Source organism: Maylandia zebra, unplaced genomic scaffold, assembly GCF_041146795.1.
Source record: "Maylandia zebra isolate NMK-2024a unplaced genomic scaffold, Mzebra_GT3a scaffold03, whole genome shotgun sequence".
NCBI classification, from domain to species: Eukaryota; Metazoa; Chordata; class Actinopteri; order Cichliformes; family Cichlidae; genus Maylandia; species Maylandia zebra.
This window is the reverse complement of record NW_027490033.1, coordinates 2,539,513-2,564,349: the sequence shown is the minus strand read 5'-3', so window position 1 is coordinate 2,564,349 and position 24,837 is coordinate 2,539,513. Positions and strand designations below refer to the sequence as shown.

Genomic DNA, 24,837 nt, shown 5'->3' with positions numbered 1-24,837 from the left:
TGCTGGCTACCTGTGTAAGGCTGTCATAGGTCTGTAGCTCTGTCACCGTTTTAGTGAACATATTTAGTTTTAAAGTAAGTTACAGAGCATTTCCTGCCTTTCTGGGGGGATTATATTTCACTAAAAACGATCTAATATACATGTCCACATAATTATGCATTATTATAATATTTTAAAAAACACACGCTGTATTTTAAAGAACATACTTTAAGAAGCAGATTATATTAGATTTATATTTTAAATAAGACAAAATTTGGATTTTACAGCAGTAACATTATTGTATCTCTACAGTTTAAAAATGTAATAAGCTTTGCCCTGCACAGAGTGGATAGTGAAACAAATGGAATCATCATAAATACATTATTTCATATTTATTACTTCCCCCTCCTCATTGCTTTATTATTGTAGCTCTAGTAATAAATAATAATGTAAGGATTCTGGATCAGCACCATTATGCCCATAGTATATACAGTATTCTGAAGAAGGTCTAAAATGTCACTGTGTGTGCGTGCATGTGTGTGTTTTATGTATATGGATTTTTTTAAATTATTACTCATGATATAACATTGTCCAGACATGGCTGGTAAGGACATGAGGAGGAAACAGTAGGAGCTGTGTGAGGCTACTAAAGGCAGGGCTATAACATTTTTCTCTCATCATTTTATTATAGATTAAGTGCTGGAGTTGTTAGGTGTGGATAATTAGATTATAGTTTATTGCAATAGCAAGTTGTGCCTTGTTCTCAGATGGACAGCAAGTGGAGAGTGATGTATGAAATGATGGGATGGAAGGAAGAAGAGAAGCAAAGAGTGATTCACAGGCAGAGCCTAATTTGTTTCTCGCAGTTTTTTGTTGCCTTATGGTTCCAAGCGCTGTCACCAATCTTTGCATTTTGTTATTATCTCATGACACTTGTTTAATCAGCTACCATCTCTCCTGTGGACTTTTTAATGTCTACAGTCTCAGATCAACACAGCCCTGCCCTTCAGCACTATCCACAGCAACCCCTCAACAGCAACATTGTACCCATCAGGTAAAACATCGGCTACGTTTGCTTTGCCTTGTCGCCACCTCACAACAGTGATATAGTATGATGCGATCCCATATTAGATTGTTGATGAATGTGTGTTGTTGTTATTCAGCCTGGTTCAATGTGCCCCTTTTTAACTTTGAGCACCCGCCCCTTTAAACGTCTCTGCACGGCCCTGGACTTATATATCACGTTTAACCTGAGTAGCGAAAGTCCGCGGTGATCTGAAAATGATGTGCCGGGAGTTGTGCCGTTCTCGGCGGCTTCAGTGACCCTCGAGCTCCCAGCTGGCTATAGTGCTGGTGGGTAGCAGACGTCTCCGAAAACGTCGAAGCACTTTTGCAAATATGCGGTATCTTGATAAACCGAGCAGATATTTGATGTTTACACAGCTACTTTCTCGCCTGAAAATATGTTAAAAGTTTATTTTGTGACCCAGAAAGATTAGTATGAGTAATTTTAAAACTTAGTAGCGGCCGCCAAATTGAGGAACTGGATTTGGTGGTCATGAAAATGGCATTAAACAAGTCCCCAGGGACAGATGGACTCACTACTAATTTTTATCAATTCTTCTGGAAGGACCTAAGAACTTTATTGTTTGATGCATTAAAGGAATCGATAGAGAAAAAAGAACTGATGCCGAGCATGAAACAAGCGCTGATAACCCTGATCCCTAAATCGGGTAAGGATAAAAGAATTTTAGACAATTTAAGACCCATCACCTTAAACACTGACTATAAGATCCTGTCTGGAGCTGTAGCTGAGAGGCTAAAGAAAGGCATCTCAAACATTATCAGTGAAACGCAATCAGGTTTTTTGAAAGGAAGACTAATTCATAACAATATTGGGCTGGTTTTGGACCTCCTTGAGTACAGTGAAATAATCCAAGATGTCACGGTCCTGAGTCTGTGGACTCAGTGTTTTTCTGTTTGTATTAGTTATCTTTGATTTCATGATGTGTTTTGATTCTCTTGGGTTTGATTTTTGTCGCTAGTATTCCTAACTCCCTAGGTCCTTGGCATTTCTTGTGTTCTCCTTCTTAGGTCGTGGTTCTGTGTTACTTCTGTTAGTATACAGTCATCTCTGTCAGTGTGTCTCTTGTTCTGTCACTGTATCCCCTAGTTTAGTCCACGTCTGTTCAGTTTCCTGTTTTACTTTGAAAGTCTGTGTACTATGTCAATGTGTTGAGTTTTGCCGCCCCTTGTCTTGTCATGTCTGATGAGTCCCAGCTGTGTTCTCCTCCTGTTTCACATTCCCTAATCACCTCAGTATGTATTTAAGCCCTGTGTTTTTCCCTGCCAGTTGTTGCGTCCTCCACGTTTGTTGTGTGTGTATTCGTTGTCGTCTACCTTCATCATCTCCAGTCTAGTTAGTTTAAGTTGTTGTTTATGTATCGCCAAGGGTGACTCACCAGCAAATAAAGCTGTCGTTTAAGTTAATGTTTTGTCTCTGAGTCCTGCACGTGGGTCCAGCCACTGACAGCCACACAACTCATCGTGACACAAGAGAGAGGATACATGCTGTTCTTGGATTTTTACAAAGCATTTGACTCAGTTGAACATACGTTCATATTAAAAACTCTGCAGTCTTTTGGTTTTGGACAGGAATTTATCAATGTTATAGAGATGCTATATAATGACATTAACAGCTCTGTTTTGCTAGAACATGGTACATGTTCAAGGTTTGAGGTTAATAGAGGGATAAGGCAGGGATGTAGCAGCTCACCACTTCTGTTCATCATGGTTACTGAGCTGTTGTCTATTTTGATTAAAAACAGTCACATTGAGGGGTTAACTGTGATGGGTGAACAGATAATAATCAGTCAGCTCGCAGATGATACCACCCTGTTTCTAAAAAACGAGGACCAGATTCCTTTAGCCTTACAGGCGATCAACCACTTCTCCAAAGCTTCTGGCCTACAGCTGAATATTAATGAATAAGAAATTCTAGCTCTGCATGAGTGTCCCCTGCAAGCAATAGATAATATACAGATCAAAAAAAGAGGTTAAGTATCTGGGCATTGTAATTTGCAAGGATAAGACATCAACAGAAAATAAGAATATCTGTGCCAATATAGAAAAGTGTAAGTCAATTTTAAACAGGTGGCTGCAAAGGGACATAACTCTGTTTGGGAGAATCTTGCTAACCAAAATGGACAGTCTGTCCAGACTAATCTATCCAGCCTTTTCTCTGCCCATATCTCCAAAACTAATTAAATCTATAAATAATCTTAATTTTAGGTTCATATGGAGGAACAAATGTCATTATATAAAGAAAAATGATATGATTAAGAATTATGAAGAGGGAGGGGCTAATGCCATTGACTTTGATGTTATGAATGGTGTACTAAAACTGAAATGGTTAAGATCTTTCATTAGGAACAAAAATTCCTTTTGGAATATTATTCCCAGTGTGATTTTTGGCAAAATGGGTGGAATAGACTTTTTGTTACGTTGTGACTTTGATTGCAGTTCGTTACCTGTTAAACTCTCAGCTTTCCATCAGCAGGTCCTTCTCTACTGGAAATTAATCTACAAACAACTTTACTCCTCACAATACCCCTATATGGAACAACAGGTATATCCGTTTGTGTAGGAAATCTGTGTACATGGATGAATGGAGATCTAAAGGGATTTGGGCTGTAGCTCATTTTACGGATGATAATGGGGTCTTATTAAAACATGATACGTTTTGTGAGAAATTTGATGTAAGATGTACTGTTAAGAGATATAAATCCCTAGTGAAAGCCATCCCAGTCCCTTTGAGATCAATGATAAAAGAAGATATTGTGCAGTCTAAAATTTCTCCTGGACTGAGGCAGCTCTGCATAGCTGGAGCTGAATTTGGTGACAGCAGGTTTACAAACAAAGTGATCAGGAATATTTTGATCAACGACATTTGCCCTAATCCGGTTAAAAGAAATTATATCCTTAAAGAATTTGAGACCATGGAGGTTAAGGCGATAAGAAAAAAGTATATTTCACTTCCTCTTTCCCCTAAAGTAAAAGAGGTTCACTTTAAAATCATTAATGAGGTTTATCCAACCAATGAATTCTTAAGACGGAAATTTAACTTAGATGTGAACGCCTGCACATTTTGTGAAAATGATATTGAAAGTCTGGATCACTTGTTTTTCTACTGTGAATCAGTGCACTCCTTCTGGACTGACATGTGGAGCTGGCTACAGTCCAGGAAAATTCAGTTACCACATTTGACGGTGACAGTAATAAAGTTTGGAATACTTGCTGAGAATGCAGATTTTGACCTGTTGATTAGGACGATTTTGTTAATGGGAAAATTTTTTCTTCACAAATGAAGATACTTTAAAGCTAAACCATGTATAAACAGATGGCTGAATGACTTTAGACTCTGGGCTAAATCGCTGAAACTTGTGAATAACAAGAAAGCTCATAAACTTGTTGTTTTATTTAACGAGTTTAATCTATGTTAAAAAAAAAAGAAACCTCCCTATTTTATAATCAAGACTGCCATTTTTTGCTCATGGTATTTTTTGCCTTTGGTTCAAATCCTTCAAAATACATACAAAATTAGTATTGATACTGACGTAAATTAATAGAAATAGAGATGGACCGATACGTAATATCGCATTGGTCCATCTCTATTTCCCTTTCTGGATTAAGTAAGGTTGTAAAAGCAGCTCGATGTACAACCTGTTCTTTGGATCCTCTACCAGCCTGGGCTATAAAGGAACTGTGGTCAGCATTAGGACCCTACAACCTGTTTCTTTTAAATACTTCATTGAGTCTTTCCTGAATGTTTTAAATCAGCTGTGGTAGTACCAATCTTGAAAAAGCCTGGACTGGATGTTGACATGGTCGCAAATAGGGCAGGGTATCGTCACTGAATTCTAGAATCGATTTGATTCCGATTCACAAGGTCCTGAATCAATTCGATCCACGATTCGATTCAATTCGATTTGAATCTGGGAAATTTTGCCTCAGACAGTCAGAAATATTATAATTCAGATCAGTACATTTACATATTTTTGTATCTATAAAAAGGAAGCTGACACTCGCAAGACTTTATCAAAGGTGTGAGCGTCACAGCAGAGGCCTTTGTGTCAAAGTAGCTGAAGATAAAACAGAAAAACATGAAGGTGGTTTTATAAAAATATTCTACAGTAGATCAAAAACGAAAGAAAACCATTAATCGACATATGAACATTACCTCTGAAGTTACAGCGGTTTTATGACAGACACAGTGTTTTGCAATTTGCATAATTTTAAAAAGTTTAAATTTGTTCAGAAGCCTGTTGAACGGCAGAAATTAGGTTTTCTTTTCGGAAGTAAGTAAAAGGAAAAAAACAGCAGCCGACAGCGCTGTAAACTATGGAACGCCAGGACTGCCATAATGAATTAATTAAATACACCATTAAATAATTAATTAAATGTGGCAATAATTAATTAAAATTGGAATTAATTAATTAAATAAATAGTTATGACACATGTAATTAATTAATTATTGACACATTTAATTAATTATTTATGTATTTCACATTTTAATTAATTATTGACACATTTAATTAATTAATTATTGACACATTTAATTAATTATTTATGTATTTCACATTTTAATTAATTATTGACACATTTCATTAATTATTGACACATTTAATTAATTATTTAATGATATATTTATTTATTTCATTTTGGCAGTCCTGACGCCTGGCTCTCGTCATGAAATAATTTTATCTGTCAGCCTCACCCATCAAACTCAGGGGGCGGGGTTAACGCTGATCGAGTCAAAACCATTGCTTTGGCCTGGTGGCCATTGTTTCTAGCACACAACAACCGGCATGTGGAAGCTAACAGAACTGAGCTTTGAAAAACCCTGTTTGTGTGTTACCAAATACCGTTTTAATATTTTTTTAGCCGAGAATGTAGTGGTTTAATCTTCATGTGTCTGGTCGGTTTGTCAAGATACAGCCTCTTTGCAAAAGTGTTTCGATGATTTCGGAGATGTCGTCCCAGTCTCACGGCAAAGCGTGGGATAGACCCGCTCGCCTCGCAAGCAATCCCACCGACAAAGCGCAGGCCCCGGTACACAGCTGTAGTAACCCCCGCTGACTTCTTTTACTGAGGTTATATTTATCGATGTTTTATTTCCTGATGTTCTTATGTGTCCTACGTGTTTCAGTCGCCAATTCTGAATTATAACTAACATTAAAAACATGTTTAAGGAGGAGAGAGAGCAAATAAATCTGTTTAACATCTGATCTTTGGGTTTTTGTTCAGTAATCAGCGTGACCTGTGTATAAACACATAAAAGAGATAACGTTGGTGTTTCCGTCATGTAGTAACTGCTGGCTTTAACTGTACAAAGGTTGTTCGACACTATGAAACACATACAGACTTCATGATGTTCGGCTAATATTTTTATTGTGAATATTAATCATGCTGACCTCGCTCTGTACACCACGCAGCGAGGTCAGCATGTCCACGATATCCTCAGCTCCATGAGTTAACACAAAGTTTCCCAGCTGACTATCTAACTGCCAACTATTCCAGAGACGTGAAAATATACAGCATAAAGAAAAGTGTAAGAGACTCAGCAGCAGATTAGAATAACAGTTATACATTTAATAAATCACCAAATGAATCCAAGAAACGAGCAAACCTGTTCCGACAATTTGAATTTGTGTTCCCTCAGCTGCAGACTCGCTGCTGTTTAAATGTTTGAAAAGGAAGATTAGATATAAAAAAACGTCAAACATAGACTCAGTCTGCCTTCACATTTGATATGAGGCCAGCACGTATAGTGGCCTCAGCAGGCTATTACTGAAATACACGTGCTATATCATAAACTATGATATAAATAGGGAGGTCCTATTAACATGTTTAGTTTTACAGGACACCTTCCTGCCTTTAGTCTCATTCATGAGCAGTATTAGTTTTCTTCTAACATCCAGAAGTCTGCACAATGTGTTTCATAGTTTGTAACAAGCCTTTGACAGGTAAACATAACATGACCGAAAAAGCAAAAAAAAAGAAAAAAAAAAAGAGAGAGAGTGTTGACATAAGAAGAGAAAATTCTCTCAATTATGGAGACAGGCAAATGGTGGTCGGTGAAGTTCGCCATGCATGTCAGATTTTCCTGCGCATTTTTATACCTCTGCCAACAGAGAGAAAAAAAATCACATTCTAACAGACAGCTGGTGCTTAGAATACAGTTGAATAACTATTAAAAAACAGATGATATTTAGATGATAGTTCAGTCTAACACATGTGCCAGTGAACCATTAAACGTCTGTGAAACTATGCAGTTATGAAACGTAACTTTAACCTCAGCCAAACCGATTTGCTCAGTTGTAAATAAAACAGCGAAGTAAATGTGACCCGACAGACAGAACCTGAGTGAATGAAGTCCAGCGTTTAACCACTGAGAGCTAAAACTCAGCTGAGGTTTGAAAGCTGTGTGATTGGACATCAGCCGCTGATAAAGCTGGCTCGCCTATAAAGTGCTCTGTAAGGAAACAAGCTCCAGCAGCTCTGCGCTCGGGGAAAATACTATATTTACTTATCTTGTGCAGAAAAATGCGCTGACATTGCGTTATATCGAGCACCGGCTGCCCAGTTAAACTGTGACTATCACCAGGTAACTAGGCGTGTTTCTTGAATTAGCAGCAGGTGTTAAACAGCTGACAGATGAGGAGGAGGATGCATGCAGGTAAACTGAGGGTCTGCTGAGCTGATCGCTGGTTTCGTGAGAAAAATGTCAGCTCGTTCTTTATGTTACAGAAGCACAGAGACACAAGACCAGGCGGAAAGAGACGATCGTTCGGTGAAAATGAGAATCTGCGAATGCAACATGTGGAACACGGAGAGTGGAATATGTAAACAAACCGGTTAACGTAACCCCCTCGGTGCACTCTGCATGCTAACTGTTAGCAGAGCTAGTGAAATCTCTGAAAACATCTGAGCACTTTTGCAAACATGTTCTATGTTGACAACCTGACCAGACATACGTCGCGACATTCGCGGCTAAAACACTGTTAAAAGTGTAGCTGGTGACAGAAAAACGGGGTATTTTAAAACTACACCACCACCATTGCTGCTTGTGATTTGATCTGCATTCTGGGATAACTGGCTGCCCCAAGTCTACACAAGCAATCGATTTTCTAGGATCGACCTGTTTTGACTTACTTTGCACGGCAACCAATCAAATGTTAGAGAAGCTGCATGGGCAGCGTTAACCCCGCCCCCTGAGTTTGATGGGTGAGGCTGACAGATAAAATTATTTCATGACGAGAGCCAGGCGCCAGGACTGCCAAAATGAAATAAATAAATATATCATTAAATAATTAATTAAATGTGTCAATAATTAATTAAATGTGTCAATAATTAATTAAAATGTGAAATACATAAATAATTAATTAAATGTGTCAATAATTAATTAATTACATGTGTCAATAATTAATTAAAATGTGAAATACATAAATAATTAATTAAATGTGTCAATAATTAATTAATTACATGTGTCATAACTATTTATTTAATTAATTAATTCCAATTTTAATTAATTATTGCCACATTTAATTAATTATTTAATGGTGTATTTAATTAATTCATTATGGCAGTCCTGGCGTTCCATAGTAAACAACGGTAGACTTGTGCGTAACAAGCAAGCGAATAATGCAGAAAACAGATTTTTAGACAGGAAACTGTGTGTGTGAGAGAGAGAGAGAGAGAGAGAGAGCTGTGCATGACGTGTGATTTTATCCTGGTGGAAGCAAAACAGCAAAAGTCAGAGTGAGTTCATGACGATGTTTATGTGAAGCGTAGTTTGGATCTTCTTTTGCTGCTGGTTCAGTCAATATTGTTTGGAGAGAGATAAAACTAACAGCTTTAGAATCAGCGTAAAAAGGACGTAAACACAAAGCTCGGAGCCGCCGAAACATCAGAATCAGCGAGCTGTCGGCTTTCAGCCCCGACCGTGTCCGTGCCATCGGGTGAGAAAGGCGACATCTCACTGATTCTGATGTGTCGGCGGCTCTGAGCTTTGTGTTTACGTCTTTGTGCAGAATCCGTGTTCCTGCTCTCATTTACTGTTTCAGCTGTTTGGTGGTTGTTAAAGTTTTGTGAGGTTTAACCTGAGATTCTGGCGTTGGTGCAAAATGCAGCTGCTCGCATTTTAACAAGAACTGGGAAATTTGAGCACATTACCCCTGTTCTGAGATCTCTTCACTGGCTACCTTGTCAGGTTCGAGCAGATTTTAAGGTCCTGCTGCTCACCTACAAGGCTTTAAACGGATTGGCACCTTCATACCTCTCCGACCTTTTACACCTTTATGTTCCATCTCGTGCTCTCCGATCTCAGGACTCTGGTCTTCTAAAAGTTCTTAGAGCCAGAAAAAAGACAATTGGAGAGCTTTTTCTTTTCATGCCCCGTTTCTGTGGAACAACCTCCCACAAGATATTCGGCAGGCTGCTCTGTGGAGGTTTTTAAAACCAAGTTGAAGACACATTTGTTCACCCGATCCTACATGTCTTAATTCTATGGCTTTTAGTTTTTACATTTTTATTGTTTTTAACTTGTATTGTGTCTTTTACCTGTATTGCTATGTATCGCTTTTATTTTATTTATCTCTTTAGTTGTACAGCACTTTGTTTGAAAGCGCTTTATAAATAAAGTTATTATTATTATTATTATTACAAGGTCCACGTTTACGGGAACATCTGCCACAGATATGGGAGAATATTTGATTTCTATTGTAGACAGAAGCCACGGGTGTGTTCAGTCAAACGTTTAGAATAAACTTTGGTCTATAAATGTGTTTCATGATTTATTTTTAACTCCAACTGCTTATTTGTACTATGCTTTCATTTCAGAGTGCAATGAGAAATAAAAAGGATATTTTCAATAAAACTGTCACGATCCTGGGTCTGTGACTCAGTGTTTTCTGTTTTGTATTGTTAATCTTTGATTTCATGATGTATCTTTGTTTATTCTTACGTTTTGGTTCTGTGTTTTGTTGTACCTCTAAGTTCAGTCTTTCTATTTCCTGCTTTGTTGTGAAGGTCCGTGTCTCATGTCAGTGTGTTTAGTTTGCGTTTCCTCTGTCTCGTCTTGTCAATCACTCCCAGCTGTGTCCTCCTTCTGTGTCTCATTCCCTCGTTATCCCTCTGTGTATTTAAGCCTTGTGTTTGCCTCTGTTAGTTGCTGGTTTGTCTGCGTATCTGTCAGGGTCCTGGGTCTCCTGAGCTAGTGGTTTCAGTTCTTTGTGATTTTTGTGTTATGCCAGTTTAGTTTGTGAGTTATTCTATGCTTCCTAGGTTTTGATTCCCTGCCCCCCTTGTTTCTCTGTGCACTCTGTTCTGTGTTTAGTCTTCTCTGTCCATTTGTTCCGCCCTGTGTTGTTGCCTTCTGTGTCTCCCTCTGTGTAACTGTCTATATAGTGATGTGTTGTGGTGCTTTGCTCCCACCCCTTGTGTTCTGTGTTTTCGTCTTCCCTTCGTGTACTATTAGTTTTTAGGTTTTTGCTTAGTTTCCATGCTCACCTTCGCCATTTCTGTTTGTATCACCATGTGATGAATAAACTCACTTGCATCTGAGCTGCCTGCATAAAGGGTCCTTTAATAATTTACACACGGCTCTCAAACCGTGACAAAAACACTGGAAAAATTGGGCTGTTCTAAAACGTTTGACGGGTAGTGTATATATTTAGTTTATATATTTTCTTTATTTATAATAGTTTGTTTTATATTGTAGCAAAGTGTTACTTGGATACTTCTCTATGTGCTTCTTCATGTGCAATTTTGTTGCATTCTGAGCCTTAGAAATTTATTGTGATGAACTGCTGTTAGAATCAAGTTAAATTATGATAAATCAGACAATTACCTCTCCAGCTGTTGTTACAGTCTTTGTTTATCGGATCCATACAGGGTAAAAGATGACGACACCTAAAGAAATCCTTCTGGGGACTTTGGAGGATTTGGGACGTGATGACTTTGAAAAATTTAAGTGGCATCTGAAGAACGGGTCTGTAGAAGGTTTACCAGCAATCCCAGTGAGTAAACTGGAGAATGCAGAGAGGACGGACATAGTGGATCTGATGTTTGATACCTACTCTATCAACACTTTTGAAGTCACTAAAAATCTTTTGGGGAGGTTAAACAGGAATGATCTGTTGGAGAATTTAAATAAAACCATCCCAGAACCCACAGGTAAGTCAGGGAATGACTAAACAAAAAACACATAAACAATAAAAACCTTAGTTAACATTACACAGGTGCCATTAATCTTGGATGGTCGTCAGAATTTACACCCTTTTATGGTCCTCGGGACCCAAAATGGTCCCCATCCAAAAGGTGATATAGCAATGGATTTTATGAATTTTTTTTTCATTTTTTTTCACATCAGATCTTTTAAACAACTTCAGACCTATCCACTGATATAAAGTTTTTCATAATTTTTTTCATATTTTGTAGGTTTTTATGGCTTTATTGTCATAAAAATCCCTGTTTTTTGGGGGGTAAAAAATCATAATATGCAATATTTTTAAAAAATGAGTTGCAAATGGAACTACTTGGCATGAGGTTATTAGAGCCTTGGATAGGTAAAAAATTCATAACAGAATTGATTTGGATACTTTATTATTTTTGGAGCAATAAGAGTTTTTCAAATTTACACCCTTTTATGGTCCTCGGGACCCAAAATGGTCCCCATCCAAAAGGTGATATAGCAATGGATTTTATGAATTGTTTTTTCATTTTTTTTCACATCAGATCTTTTAAACAACTTCAGACCTATCCACTGATATAAAGTTTTTCATAATTTTTTTACATTTTTTTAGGTTTTTATGGCTTTATTGTCATAAAGACCCCTGTTTATATTTTGGGGGGTAAAAAACCATAATATGCAATATTTTCAAAAAATGAGTTGCAAATGGAACTACTTGGCATGAGGTTATTAGAGCCTTGGATAGGTAAAGAATTCAGAATAGAATTGATTTGGATGCATTATTATTTTTGGAGCAATAAGAGTTTTTGCAATATACTTCCATTGGTATCCCTCGGGACCCAAAATGGTCCCCATCCAAAAGGTGATATAGCAATGGATTTTATGAATTGTTTTTTCATTTTTTTTCACATCAGATCTTTTAAACAACTTCAGACCTAACCACAGATATAAAGTTTTTCATAAATTTGTAAATATTTTTTATGTTTTTATAGCTTTATTGTCATAAAGACCCCTGTTTATTTTTTATTTATTTATTTTTTGGGGGGGGGAACCCGTAATATATATTATAAATATATTCTCAATCACATTCACACCACTCTCTTATATCAGTTCCACTACATCGAGACTATTTTATGGTGGTCAGCTGTTTTATTGTCATGTATTTTGCATAATAAGATAACCATGTCCTGCATTCAAAACCACTGAAAATGTCTATGGTGGTGCTGTACCTAATATTGTGCTCATTGGATCCAAAACATATTTTTCCTTTATTTTGAAGCCTGAGGCTTAGATCCATTAGGTATTCACGAGAAAAAAATTATCACATGTCAGGATTACAGTATATCGAAAATATGTGATTATAATGGGAGTCAATGGGACCCAAAATGGTACGAGGACCACAGATGGTAACACTTATGTGAATCTCCTTTACTATACACAACACCATAGAGGGGATCAATGAATTTTAAAAATAATGCTAAAATGCACATCCTAGCCAAGTTTCATGCAACTAGTCTTTAAAATGACTGATATATTGAGAATCAAAAATCCAAGGGGACCCAAAAGGGTCCCTTTTTTGACTATGACCATCAGAGGGCATTAAAATCCATATAAATAATAAATCCAAAGCACTTGCCAACACTTTCAGGAGTGAGAGACTGCAGAAAGCCAACAGTTTGTGTTTTATGCATCTGCACAAATAACCTCCTGTGTACACATGAATATCTGCTCTTTGGGTTGGTTTGATTAAAATGGGACCAGCAGCAGGTTTTCTGCCCATTTTACAGATTTATATTGTCAGATTGGTTTTAGAGCTGTTTTATCAACATAAATGAGGCGACAACAACAGTTTGGGACACGTCACAAATATGATCAAAGTGCTTTTTCTTAAATCTATTTACCAGTTGAAGGTAAAGTTAAAAAAATGGCTGCCATTTCTTTCTGCTGTTTGGAGACCCAAACAAAAAAATGCCCAGACAGTAAATGCTTTTTATTATGGTTGATAAACAGGACACTAAGGTGATTGGTCAAAAGTTGGAGGAAAGCCACAGTTCTCCTTATATGACTGAAATCCACCATTTCAGCTCATGCTTTTTCTTCTGCAGCTTTCTGGGAGATTCCACTTCAGCCTTCTGCTGGCAACGCTCCCATTACCATGCTTCCCATAGGCAGCATCATTAGAAAACATAGCATACATTTACACTGCTATGCAGATGATACCCAGCTCCATCTGTCCATGAAGCCAGATAACACACACCAATGAGTTAAACTGCAGGAATGTCTTAAAGACACAAAGACCTGGATGGCCGCTAACTTTCTGCTTCTTAATACAGATAAAACTGAGGTTATTGTACTCGGCCCTGAAAATCTTAGAAATATGGTATCTAAGCAGATTCTTACTCTGGATGGCATTACCTTGGCCTCCAGTAACGCTGTGAGGAACCTTGGAGTCATTTTTGACCAGGACATGTCCTTCAACGCACATATTAAACAAACATGTAAGACTGCTTTCTTCCATTTGTGCAACATCTCTAAATTTAGAAATATCCCGTCTCAGAGAGACTCTGAAAAACTAGTTCATGCATTTATTACTTCCAGGCTGGACGACTGTAATTCATTATTATCAGGATGTCCAAAAAACTCGCTGAAAAGCCTTCAGCTAATCCAAAATGCTGCAGCAAGAGTCCTGACAGGGACTAGAAAGAGAGAGCATATTTCTCCTGTTTTGGCTTCCCTTCATTGGCTTCCTGTTAAATCCAGAATTCAAAATCCTGCTCCTCACATACAAGGTCTTAAATAATCAGGCCCCATCTTATCTTAATGACCTTGTAGTACCATATGACCCTGTTAGAGCACTTCGCTCTCGCTCTGCAGGCCTACTTGTTGTTCACAGAGTATTTAAAAGTAGAATGGGAGGCAGAGCCTTCAGTTTTCAGGACCCAAAAAGATAGTTGGGTTTTTTCTGTTGTATTATTGTAGGTTCTTTATCTTACAATATAAAGCACATTGGGGTGACTGTTGTTGTTATTTGGAGGAATTTAAAAAAAAAACGTTTATACTTGAAATTCTTTCATTTATTCTACATATTTATTCATTACTGGCTCCATAGTGTTGTTTATGTAATATGTGAAATGTTGCTAGTATTGATTTGGTGCTGTATAAATAAACATAATTAAATCAAATGTGTCTCTATAAAACCTGCCCTCAGTTATAACCCAAGTGTCAGGGCTCAATGGCTCATGAAAAGGAATGGAGTCAAGCACAGAACCAAAAAACGGAGGCTGAGTGACTTTTAACAGAAATGTATTTTACTAGATTTCTTGACGGAGAAAGCTGAATCACGGCTAAATTCAACAGCAAGCGAGGTATTATGAGAAGTGCAGAGCTGAGGCCAGAACATAAGCTGAGGCAGGTCAAAGGAACAACAGGGGCAGAATCGGGCGAATAGAAACTATCCAGGATCACTGGAACAAAGGAGATAATAATCAGAGTGGTCCACAGTGTAGTGAATGAGTCCAAGATTTAAAAACTAAGAGGTGTTACGTGGCTGCAGGTGGAGATCAGCTGGAGGAGGAGATGAATTAAATCTGGGTACAGAGTGAGATGTGGGTGCACAGGGAGGCAGGCAGCTGAGGATGGCAGTTTGCAAGAGTGAGTTTTCCCAGCAGTGGCAGGCCAGAATCCTGAGGCGTGACTTATGGCAAGAGTTGGAAGATGTATCCAGGTGCCGACTAGGGAACAGGAAAAGAGGGTTACGCGAAACAAGCTGAGGAGCACAAGACAAAATGTGAGGCAGAGAACTGACTGTGCTAAGCACACAATCTGGAGAAGGTTCATTGTGAGTGCTGCTCATAAATACTGCCGGAGTAATTGGCAACAGGTGAGGAGCAGGGAGGAGTGAGGAGGGCTCCACCCAGGGGAGGAGAGCTGATGCTGTGGAAAGTTACTCAGACTCACCCGGATCATGACACCAAGAGTCCAGTGAACTGAACACATAACCACAGTAACCAGAATGCAGTTTTCTCATTTGTGTCATTTGCTGTTTATTCATGCAGAGATTCTCACTGAGTGTCAGCTCAAACTCAAGTCAGACCTGAAGCAGAAGTTCCAGTGTGTGCTCGAGGGGATTTCTACAACAGAAAACCCGACCCTCCTGAGTCAGATCTACACAGAGCTCTACATCACAGGGGGAGGGACTGCAGAGGTCAATGATGAACATGAGGTCAGACAGATTGAAACAGCATCCAGGAAACCAGACAGACCAGAAACAACAATCAGACAAGAAGACATCTTTAAACTCCCACCTGGAAGAGATAAACCAATCAGAACAGTGCTGACAATGGGAGTGGCTGGCATTGGGAAAACAGTCCTAACACAGAAGTTCACCCTGGACTGGGCTGAAGACAAAGCCAACCAGGACATCCAGTTCATGTTTCCATTCACTTTCAGAGAGCTGAATGTGCTGAAAGAGGAAAAGTTCAGCTTGGTGGAACTTGTTCATTACTTCTTCACTGAAACCAAAGAAGCAGGAATCTACATCTTTGAAGACTTCCAGGTTGTGTTCATCTTTGATGGTCTGGATGAGTGTCGACCTCCTCTGGACTTCCACAAAACTACAATCCTGACTGACCCTAGAAAGTCCACCTCAGTGGATGTGCTGCTGATAAACCTCATCAGGGGGAAACTGCTTCCCTCTGCTCGCCTCTGGATAACCACACGACCTGCAGCAGCCAATCAGATCCCAGACTGTGTTGGCGTGGTGACAGAGGTCAGAGGGTTCACTGACCCACAGAAGGAGGAGTACTTCAGGAAGAGATTCGGAGATTCGGAGCAGGCCAGCAGCATCATCTCCCACATCAAGACATCACGAAGCCTCCACATCATGTGCCACATCCCAGTCTTCTGCTGGATCACTGCTACAGTTCTGGAGTTTGTCATGAAGAACAAAGAGAGCAAAGATCTGCCTAAGACTCTCACAGAGCTCTACCTACGCCTTGTGCTATTTCACCTAAAAACGAAGGACATCAAGTATGATTAAGGAGCTGAGACAGAGTCATGCAGGAAGATCATTGAGTCTCTGGGAAAACTGGCCTTTGATCAGCTGCAGAAAGGAAACCTGATCTTCTATGAATCAGACCTGACAGAGTGTGGCATCGATATCAGAGCAGCCTCAGTGTACTCAGGAGTGTTCACACAGATCTTTAAAGCTGATGAGTGCCACATGTTCAACAACGTTGTTTACTGTTTCGTCCATCTGAGCATTCAGGAGTTCTTTGCTGCTCTTCATGTCTATCTGACCTTCATCAACTCTGGAGTCAACCTGCTTAAGAAACAATCTCCTCTCTTTAAAATCTTCCAGAAAACACTTACTGTAAAAGACTTCTACCAGAGTGCTGTGGACAAAGCCTTAGAGAGTCCAAATGGCCACCTGGACTTGTTCCTCCGCTTCCTCCTGGGTCTTTCACTGCAGACCAATCAGGATCTTCTATGCATGCTGACACAGACAGGAAGTAGCTCACAGACCAATCAGGAAACAGTCCAGTACATCAAGAAGAAGCTCAGTGGGAAACTGTCTGCAGAGAAAAGCATCAACCTGTTCCACTGTCTGAATGAACTGGATGATCGTTCTCTAGTGGAGGAGATCCAACAGTCCCTGAGATTAGGACGTCTCTCCACAGATCAACTGTCTCCTGCTCAGTGGTCGGCTCTGGTCTTCATCTTACTGTCATCAGATCTGGATGAGTTCGACCTGGAGAAATACTCCCGTTCAGAGAAGGCATTTTTGAAGCTGCTGCCAGTGGTCAAAGCCTCCAAGAAAGTGCTGTAAGTGAATCTATGAACAAATATGTTTAATAATGCTAGATGAATAAAAGAATATGTCTCCATTGTTATTCTTCCTCAGGCTGAGAGATTGTAAACTCTCAAAAAGAAGCTTTGAAGCTTTGTCTGAAATTCTCAGCTCCCCATCCAATCATCTGAGAGAGCTGGACCTGAGCTCGAACTACCTGCAGGATTCAGAATTGGATTTGCTGTGTGTTGGACTAAAGAGTCCTGACTGTAAACTTGAAACTCTCAGGTAAGGATACAGACGTTTTGACACTTTTTGACTCTTAAATCTGTAAGTTTATCTTGATGCGGACGTTCAAAGTCAGCACAATTTTCCTTTTAAGTTCCTGAGTTTATATTTTTGACTGTCAGGTTGTCTGGACAGATGTTTTTATTTTATTTTATTTTTTTACTTGTCCCTAAAGTCAGAACTAAACCCACATGTAGATGACTTTCTGTTACTGGAGCAGCCTTCTTGAAGACAGCAGTGTGTTTTCATGCTTTTAAAGCCAAACTCACCTTTCAGACCTGGCTTTCATTTATTATCTATTTTTGTTTGTTTATTATATATTTATTTCTACTGTTTAACTACTGCTCACATCTTTTATCCTCCTTTTTAATTGTTCATTTCTTTTTACCCAGTGTTTCTATATTGCACTTTGTATTTGTCATCTATATTTATCATGCACTACTTTGCTCATTTATTGTTTGGTTTTAATGTTATTAAATTCCGGTTCTTTTGGTATTCTTTACGGCCAGAAAGACACGGCTCAAAAGCGGTCTTTTTACTTTAAAAAATGATCTTTATTTTACATATCCGGATATGGAGACCTGAACACACAACCCCAGGTCTGAAGCACAAAACAGGAAGCCTAGTCATTTATATAGACGTCACACACACTTTAAGTTTCGACCAAACACTCTGCTCAGTTTCACTTTTCGCCTGCAAAAGCATGTAATTTCCTGTCAGTCCTGTCGGCACAGAGTGTACTCAGAGTTGGGCCTTTCTTATAAAGCAATATAATCAGCATATAAGTATTTAAGATTATAAATTTAAACCTCAACAATGTTCTTACCTGGTCTCTGGTTTGTTTGTTTATTTGTTTGTTTGTTTGTTTGTTTGTTTGTTTGTTTGTTTGTTTGTTTGTTTGTTTGTTTGTTTTGCTCAGTTCTGTTTTTCTGAGGTTTTTTAAGTTATTAAATTTGTAACTGTAGTGATTTGTGTGTGTGACAGAGAGGCACTGCCAGGGATTTTTGACACAAGTTGTTCTTGTAAAATCAGTCTGTGAAGGTTCTCAGACATCCAGGTCATCGTAGTCTAAGGAGCTTGGAAAGAAAAGCGTCTGGACTTCTTTAAGTTTCCTTGAAAATGTTTCACCTCTTATGAGAGGGTCAAATGGTGGAGTGGGGCAGTCAGTGAAAGGGCAATGGTGGTGGCTCAGGGTTTGTATGTTTGTGGGGTTCAGAGGGAAAAGATGAATGCACGTCTGGAGTTGCTGTGTGAGAGCAGGGAGTGAATTCAGCACCCTGACAGCCTGGATGAAGCTGTCTCTCAGTCACCTGGTTCTGGCCCGGTGGCTCTTCAGTCTCCTCCCTGATGACAGCAGGTCCTGACAAACATGTTGATAGTGTCACCACCCGATCGTTGGGGGGGGTGGGGGGGTTGAGTCTTCTGTGCTGGGGTGTCGTTCTGTGTCTCAAAGCAAGAGAAAACTTCACTTAGCTCTTACGGTAATGTGGTGGACCCGACAGCGGTCTGAGGAGTGGGCTTGTAGTCTGTGATGGTCTGTATCCCTTGCCACAGCCTCTGAGTGTCTCTGCTGTCACTGAAGCTTTGCAAAATCCTCCTGGAGCACTGCATTTCCACCTCTCTGATGCACGTGACAGGTTTGCCCTTGCTGTTGTTAGGCTCACCTCATCCCCAGCTTTCAAGGCTGCATTTCTCACCCTCAGGAGCCTGTAGACCTAACCTGTGAGCCATGGTTTCTGATTGGCCCGGACAGTGGTCTCTATGACCTCATCGATGCCTTTTGAGATGTAGCCAATGACAGTTTCTGTATATTCCTGCAGTTCTGTGGTGTTGTCATGTGTGGCGAACTGTTTAAGGATCTCCCAGTCTGTGGTGGAAAAGCAGTATTGCAGGTTCTTCTGGCCACACACGTACCTGCTTACGAACTGGTTTTGTTACGGCCGAGACCGTTTCAGACGAGTGACAGGACTCAAACGCAAGACGCCGAACAGCTCGTAAATATATTTTAAGAATAATGTTTAATGTTTACACAAAATATTCATAAACAAAAAGGTGAGCGTAGACGTTAAACTAAATAACGATCTGGTCCAGGTCAGAGAGGACAGCTATTCCGGGGATTGGACTGGAAAGCAAGTCACAAAGGGTCCAGGAAAAAGGTCGGGGTCACTGTAACAGAATGCAGATGTTCAAACATAGATAAGGAGGCATATGAATATGTTGTTTGGCTCAGAATCCTCCTTCGTACTGCGTACTTGCCAACGGAGGTCGGAGATGACATAGAGGGGTGAGTAGTCCGGGTGTGTAAATCCAAAAACTCCTGGCGTGGAGGCAGAGAGGCAGGTAGGTAATTTTGGTAATAGCCTGAGGGACTGCCAGAAGGTCCAGCATCCAAGTAGAAGCTCTTCGCCAGGGGTTGACAGTTAGGTGTAGCTGAAAAAGGAGGCGCACAAAAAACAAACATACAGTGAGGCAAGGTGATTCAAAAAAACACGTAGGGAATTTATGGTGGTGGCCTGCACTGACTGATGTTTAGCAGAGAATCTGGCGAAGAGAGATTGAGAACGCTGGCCTTATGAGTCCCCGGCTAATTACCCACAGATGTAAGCGATCAGCAAAAACACTGAGGCCCCTCCCAGGGGTGGAGACGCCGGCTCGGAGGGAGACACACTGGCACACACCCGGACCATGACAGTACCCCCCCTCAAGGGACGCCACCCGGCGGCCGACCAGCACCCGCCCCACGACGTGACCTAAGAAAATCAGAAACCATCACAGAGTCAAGCATCAAAGAACGAGGAACCCAAGAACGCTCCTCCGGCCCATAACCCTCCCAGTCCACCAAAAACTGCAGCCCCCTACCCCGCCGCCGCACATCCAGAATGTGCCGGACAGAAAACGCAGGGTGCCCGTCAATGAGCCGGGCGGGAGGCGGGGGCACCGGAGGCGGGCACAGACGACTAGACACCACCGGCTTCACCTGAGAAACGTGAAAGACCGGGTGAACCCTCAAGGCAGCAGGCAAACGGAGCTTGACAGCCGTAGGGCTGAGGACCCTGTCCACAGAATAGGGGCCGATGTAACGAGGAGACAACTTGCGGGAGGAAGCCCTGAGAGGGATGTCTTTCGCGGCGAGCCACACCTTCTGTCCAGGTGAGTAAACAGGCGCAGGAGACCGGCGACGGTCGGCACAGCTACGTTGGCGAGCCACAGCTCGCAACAGCGCCTCCCGCGTACGAGACCAGACCCGACGGCAGCGCTGTAGATGATGCTGGACCGAGGGGACAGCAAGATCAGCCTCCTCCTCCGGAAACAGGGGCGGCTGATAACCCAAAGAGGCCTCGAACGGTGACAACCCAGTAGCAGACGAAACCAAGGAGTTGTGGGCATATTCCACCCACGGCAGATACGAGGCCCAAGTCGCAGGGTTATGACAGGTCACAGAGCGGAGCGCGGCCTCAAGCTCCTGATTTAAACGTTCCGTCTGGCCGTTCGTCTGAGGATGGTAACCAGAGCTCAGACAAGGCCTGGCCCCCAAAGCAGCGCAAAAAGAACCCCAAACTTGGGACGAGAACTGCGGACCCCTGTCCGAAACTATTTCCACAGGAATGCCATGAAGCCGAAAAACATGGTCCAACAACAACGTAGACGTCTCAGCCGCAGTGGGCAACTTCTCCAAAGCGACGAAATGAGCAGCCTTAGAAAACCGATCCACGACCGAGAGAATAGTGGTCTTCCCAGCCGAAACCGGGAGTCCCGTAACAAAATCCAGGGCGATGTGGGACCAAGGGCGATGAGGCGTAGATAACGGCTGCAACAGCCCAGCAGGACGGTGAGTACGCGACTTACACCTGGCACACACAGGGCACGCAGCCACATATTCCCGAACATCTTTGTCCAGAGTGGCCCACCAAAAATGTCTCTTAACCATAGAAGTCGTCCTGCCCCTGCCCGGGTGACACGCAAACCTCGAAGCGTGCACCCATTCCAGTACCTTGGAGCGAGCAGCCGCGGGAACAAAACGCCGGTTAGTCGGTCCCGTGCCCGGATCCGGTTCCGTCCGGAGGCCCCGGTTGATGGCGTCCTCCACCTCCCAGGTAATAGCTCCCACCGTACAGCCGGCCGGAAGAATGGTGGAAAACTCCGCCGGACCCGTGTCAGAGTCAAACTGCCGAGAGAGGGCATCCGGTTTGGTGTTTCTGGAACCCGGGCGATAGGAAATGGAAAAGTTAAAACGTGCGAAAAACAGCGACCAACGAGCTTGACGTGCATTCAACCTCTTCGCACCGCGTAGGTACGTCAAGTTCTTATGATCCGTCCACACCAGGAACGGTAGCGCCGCGCCTTCCAGATGATGACGCCACTCCTCCAACGCCAACTTAACGGCAAGCAGTTCCCGGTCCCCCACATCATAGTTCCGTTCCGCTGGTGAAAGCCGCCGAGAGAAAAAGGCGCACGGCCGTAGCTTAGAGGAGGGGCCGGCACGTTGTGAAAGCACAGCCCCCACCCCCACATCAGAAGCATCCACCTCCACAATAAAAGCCTTAGACGGATCGGGTTGAGCGAGGATGGGCGCAGTAGAAAACAGATGTTTCAGCTTCGTGAACGCGCTGTCTGCTTCGGCGGACCAGCCGAACGGAAGCTTCGTAGAGGTAAGGCGTGTAAGCGGAGCCGCCACCAGACTGTAGTTCCTTATGAACCGACGATAGAAATTTGCAAATCCCAAAAACCCCTGGAGTTGCTTGCGAGTAGAAGGCACAGGCCAGTCTGTGACCGCCTTCACCTTAGCCGGATCCGTCTTCACCTGCCCCCCTGCCAAAATGTATCCCAGGAAAGAGACCGATGTCAAATGAAACTCACATTTCTCAGCCTTGGCATACAGTCTGTTTTCCAAGAGGCGTTGAAGGACAGCTCGGACATGTGAATGATGCTCAGCCAAAGTTTTAGAAAAAATAAGAATGTCATCTAAATAGACGAACACAAAACGGTCGAGGAAATCCCGTAGGACATCATTTATTAGGGCCTGAAACACCGCTGGAGCGTTCGTCAAACCGAAAGGCATAACGAGATACTCGAAATGACCCAGGGGGGTGTTAAACGCGGTCTTCCACTCGTCTCCCTGACGGATTCGCACCAAATGATAAGCATTGCGAAGATCTAACTTAGTGAACACCGTGGCACCCTGTAGCGATTCAACAGCGGAGCTAATGAGTGGCAAGGGATACTTATTTTTAATAGTGACGTCATTCAAGCCCCTGAAATCAATACACGGCCGAAGAGACCCATCCTTCTTGTCTACAAAAAAAAACCCAGCCGCCACGGGGGATGAAGACGGACGGATTAACCCAGCCGCTAGTGAATCCCTAATATACTCCTCCATCGCAGCACGTTCAGGCCTAGAGATACTATATAACCGGCTCTTGGGCAGGGACGCTCCGGGGAGCAAATCAATCGCACAGTCATAAGGGCGATGGGGCGGTAGGGACTGCGCTTTGATCTTACTGAATACTTCCCGCAAATCATGATACTCAGGCGGCACCCCTGAGAGATCGGGGACATATTCGTCAGTCCCCGTAGCCTCCCCCGGGCCGGGAAAACGGGCGGAAGTTAGACAATTGGAGTGGCAAAAAGGGCTCCAGCTGACAACCCTTTGCCCCTCCCAATCCAAGTGCGGATTGTGTAAGCACAGCCAGGGATAACCCAAAGTGAGCGGAGTATCAGGTGAATCGAGGACAAAAAAGGTGAGTTTCTCCCTATGATTCCCCGAAGTGCACAGTGACACTGGACCAGTGTGAAAAGAAATTTTAGTGAAAACCTGGTTATTAATCGCTCTAACTGGAATGGGCGGCTCAAGGCGCACGAGCGGAACGCCTAATCGTTCAGCGAGATCGAGACTGATTAAATTCTGTTCAGAACCAGAATCTAATAAGGCTGTGCATGAATGAGTAATCTGTAGCATCTCCAAGGTGACAGGGAGTTGTAAACGGGGTTTATGACCAGAATTCGAACCGCCCACCCGTATCCCCGATTCTACCGGCGGGCGACACCTTTTCCCTCCTTCGGGCATGCAGCAATCAAGTGTTCCAGCGAGCCACAGTAAAAACAGGCATGAGCCCGACGCCGCCGCTCCCTCTCCTCCGGTGTCAACCGTGACCGGCCAATCTGCATAGGCTCCGGCTCGGGATTAGTGACGTAAGCCGAGGCGACAAACTCATGCGAGTCCACAGTCGGAGGCGGCGACGGTGACGTACCCGGAAACGAGCGCGGTAAACGGCGCTGGGATTTGTAGTTCCTGTCCCTCTCCCTGTCACGCAACCTGTTGTCAATGCGAAGGGAGAGGGACGCCAGTTCCTCAAAAGATTTTGGCTCATCACGGGAGGCAAGCTGGTCTTTCATACCCTCGTTCAATGCCCGGAAAAACACCCCACGCAGAGCGTCGTCAGGCCAACCGGTTTCGGCGGCGGCAGTACGAAAATCAATCAAAAAATCAGCAACCCTCTGACGGCCCTGGCGAAGATCCAGCAGCCTCTGCGCAGAACTACCCTCAGAAATGGGGTGCGCAAACGTTTTCTGGAATTCCCCCAAAAACACCTCATAAGAACAGGTTAACAAAGGATTCTTTGATAGATACGCCTCCGCCCACTTAAGTGCACGATTACGCAGTTTACCCACCAAATAAGATATCTTATTAGAATCCGCAACAAATGTGCGTGGAGAACGACCGAAAACAAGGTCGACCTGAAGCAAAAACCCGCTACAACTCCCTGGATCCCCTGAAAATGGTTCGGGCTCCGGGGACGTAGCATCACGGAAAGCTGATGTAGGTGGAGATGCAACGGCAACAGGTTGAGGCAGAGGAGCTGGTGTACCGGAGTCTTGGCCCGCGGGGCCCGAGGCGGAACCAGCAGCAATAGAAATACCCGCTTGTAGAGCCTGGAGGGACTCCAGTATTTTACTTTGACCATCTCTAAGAGTCTGCTGCTGGGCTAACAGGAACTGAATAGATTGTTCATGACTTCCTAATATCACCCCCTGCCTCTGAATGGCTGACCGTTCCGCGTCTGCTGAGTCCATAACTACTGGCCAGATTCTACTGTTACGGCCGAGACCGTTTCAGACGAGTGACAGGACTCAAACGCAAGACGCCGAACAGCTCGTAAATATATTTTAAGAATAATGTTTAATGTTTACACAAAATATTCATAAACAAAAAGGTGAGCGTAGACGTTAAACTAAATAACGATCCGGTCCGGGTCAGAGAGGACAGCTATTCCGGGGATTGGACTGGAAAGCAAGTCACAAAGGGTCCAGGAAAAAGGTCGGGGTCACTGTAACAGAATGCAGATGTTCAAACATAGATAAGGAGGCATATGAATATGTTGTTTGGCTCAGAATCCTCCTTCGTACTGCGTACTTGCCAACGGAGGTCGGAGATGACATAGAGGGGTGAGTAGTCCGGGTGTGTAAATCCAAAAACTCCTGGCGTGGAGGCAGAGAGGCAGGTAGGTAATTTTGGTAATAGCCTGAGGGACTG

General features: G+C 42.4%; 3 protein-coding genes across 3 annotated transcripts in view; all 3 read left to right on the top strand.

Moving 5' to 3' along the window:
- Nucleotides 1-24,837, top strand: part of LOC112432436 (protein NLRC3) — a 3,307,575-nt gene that overhangs the window by 817,092 nt on the left and 2,465,646 nt on the right. The gene's annotated exons all lie outside the window — the stretch shown is intronic.
- On the top strand, nucleotides 1,019-16,274 carry LOC143415761 (NACHT, LRR and PYD domains-containing protein 3-like). The gene is made up of 3 exons (XM_076881189.1): nucleotides 1,019-1,033; nucleotides 10,933-11,214; nucleotides 15,286-16,274. The coding sequence occupies exons 2-3, from the start codon at nucleotides 10,941-10,943 to the stop codon at nucleotides 16,266-16,268; spliced, it is 1,257 nt and encodes a 418-aa protein (XP_076737304.1). The 5' UTR covers nucleotides 1,019-1,033; nucleotides 10,933-10,940; the 3' UTR covers nucleotides 16,269-16,274.
- The window catches only part of LOC143415796 (NACHT, LRR and PYD domains-containing protein 3), a 29,118-nt gene continuing 20,554 nt past the window's right edge, over nucleotides 16,274-24,837 (top strand). The window contains exons 1-2 of the mRNA XM_076881208.1: nucleotides 16,274-17,053; nucleotides 17,133-17,306. Coding sequence (XP_076737323.1) covers nucleotides 16,452-17,053; nucleotides 17,133-17,306 — 776 coding nt within the window. The 5' untranslated portion in view covers nucleotides 16,274-16,451. The remainder of the gene's footprint in view (nucleotides 17,054-17,132; nucleotides 17,307-24,837) is intronic.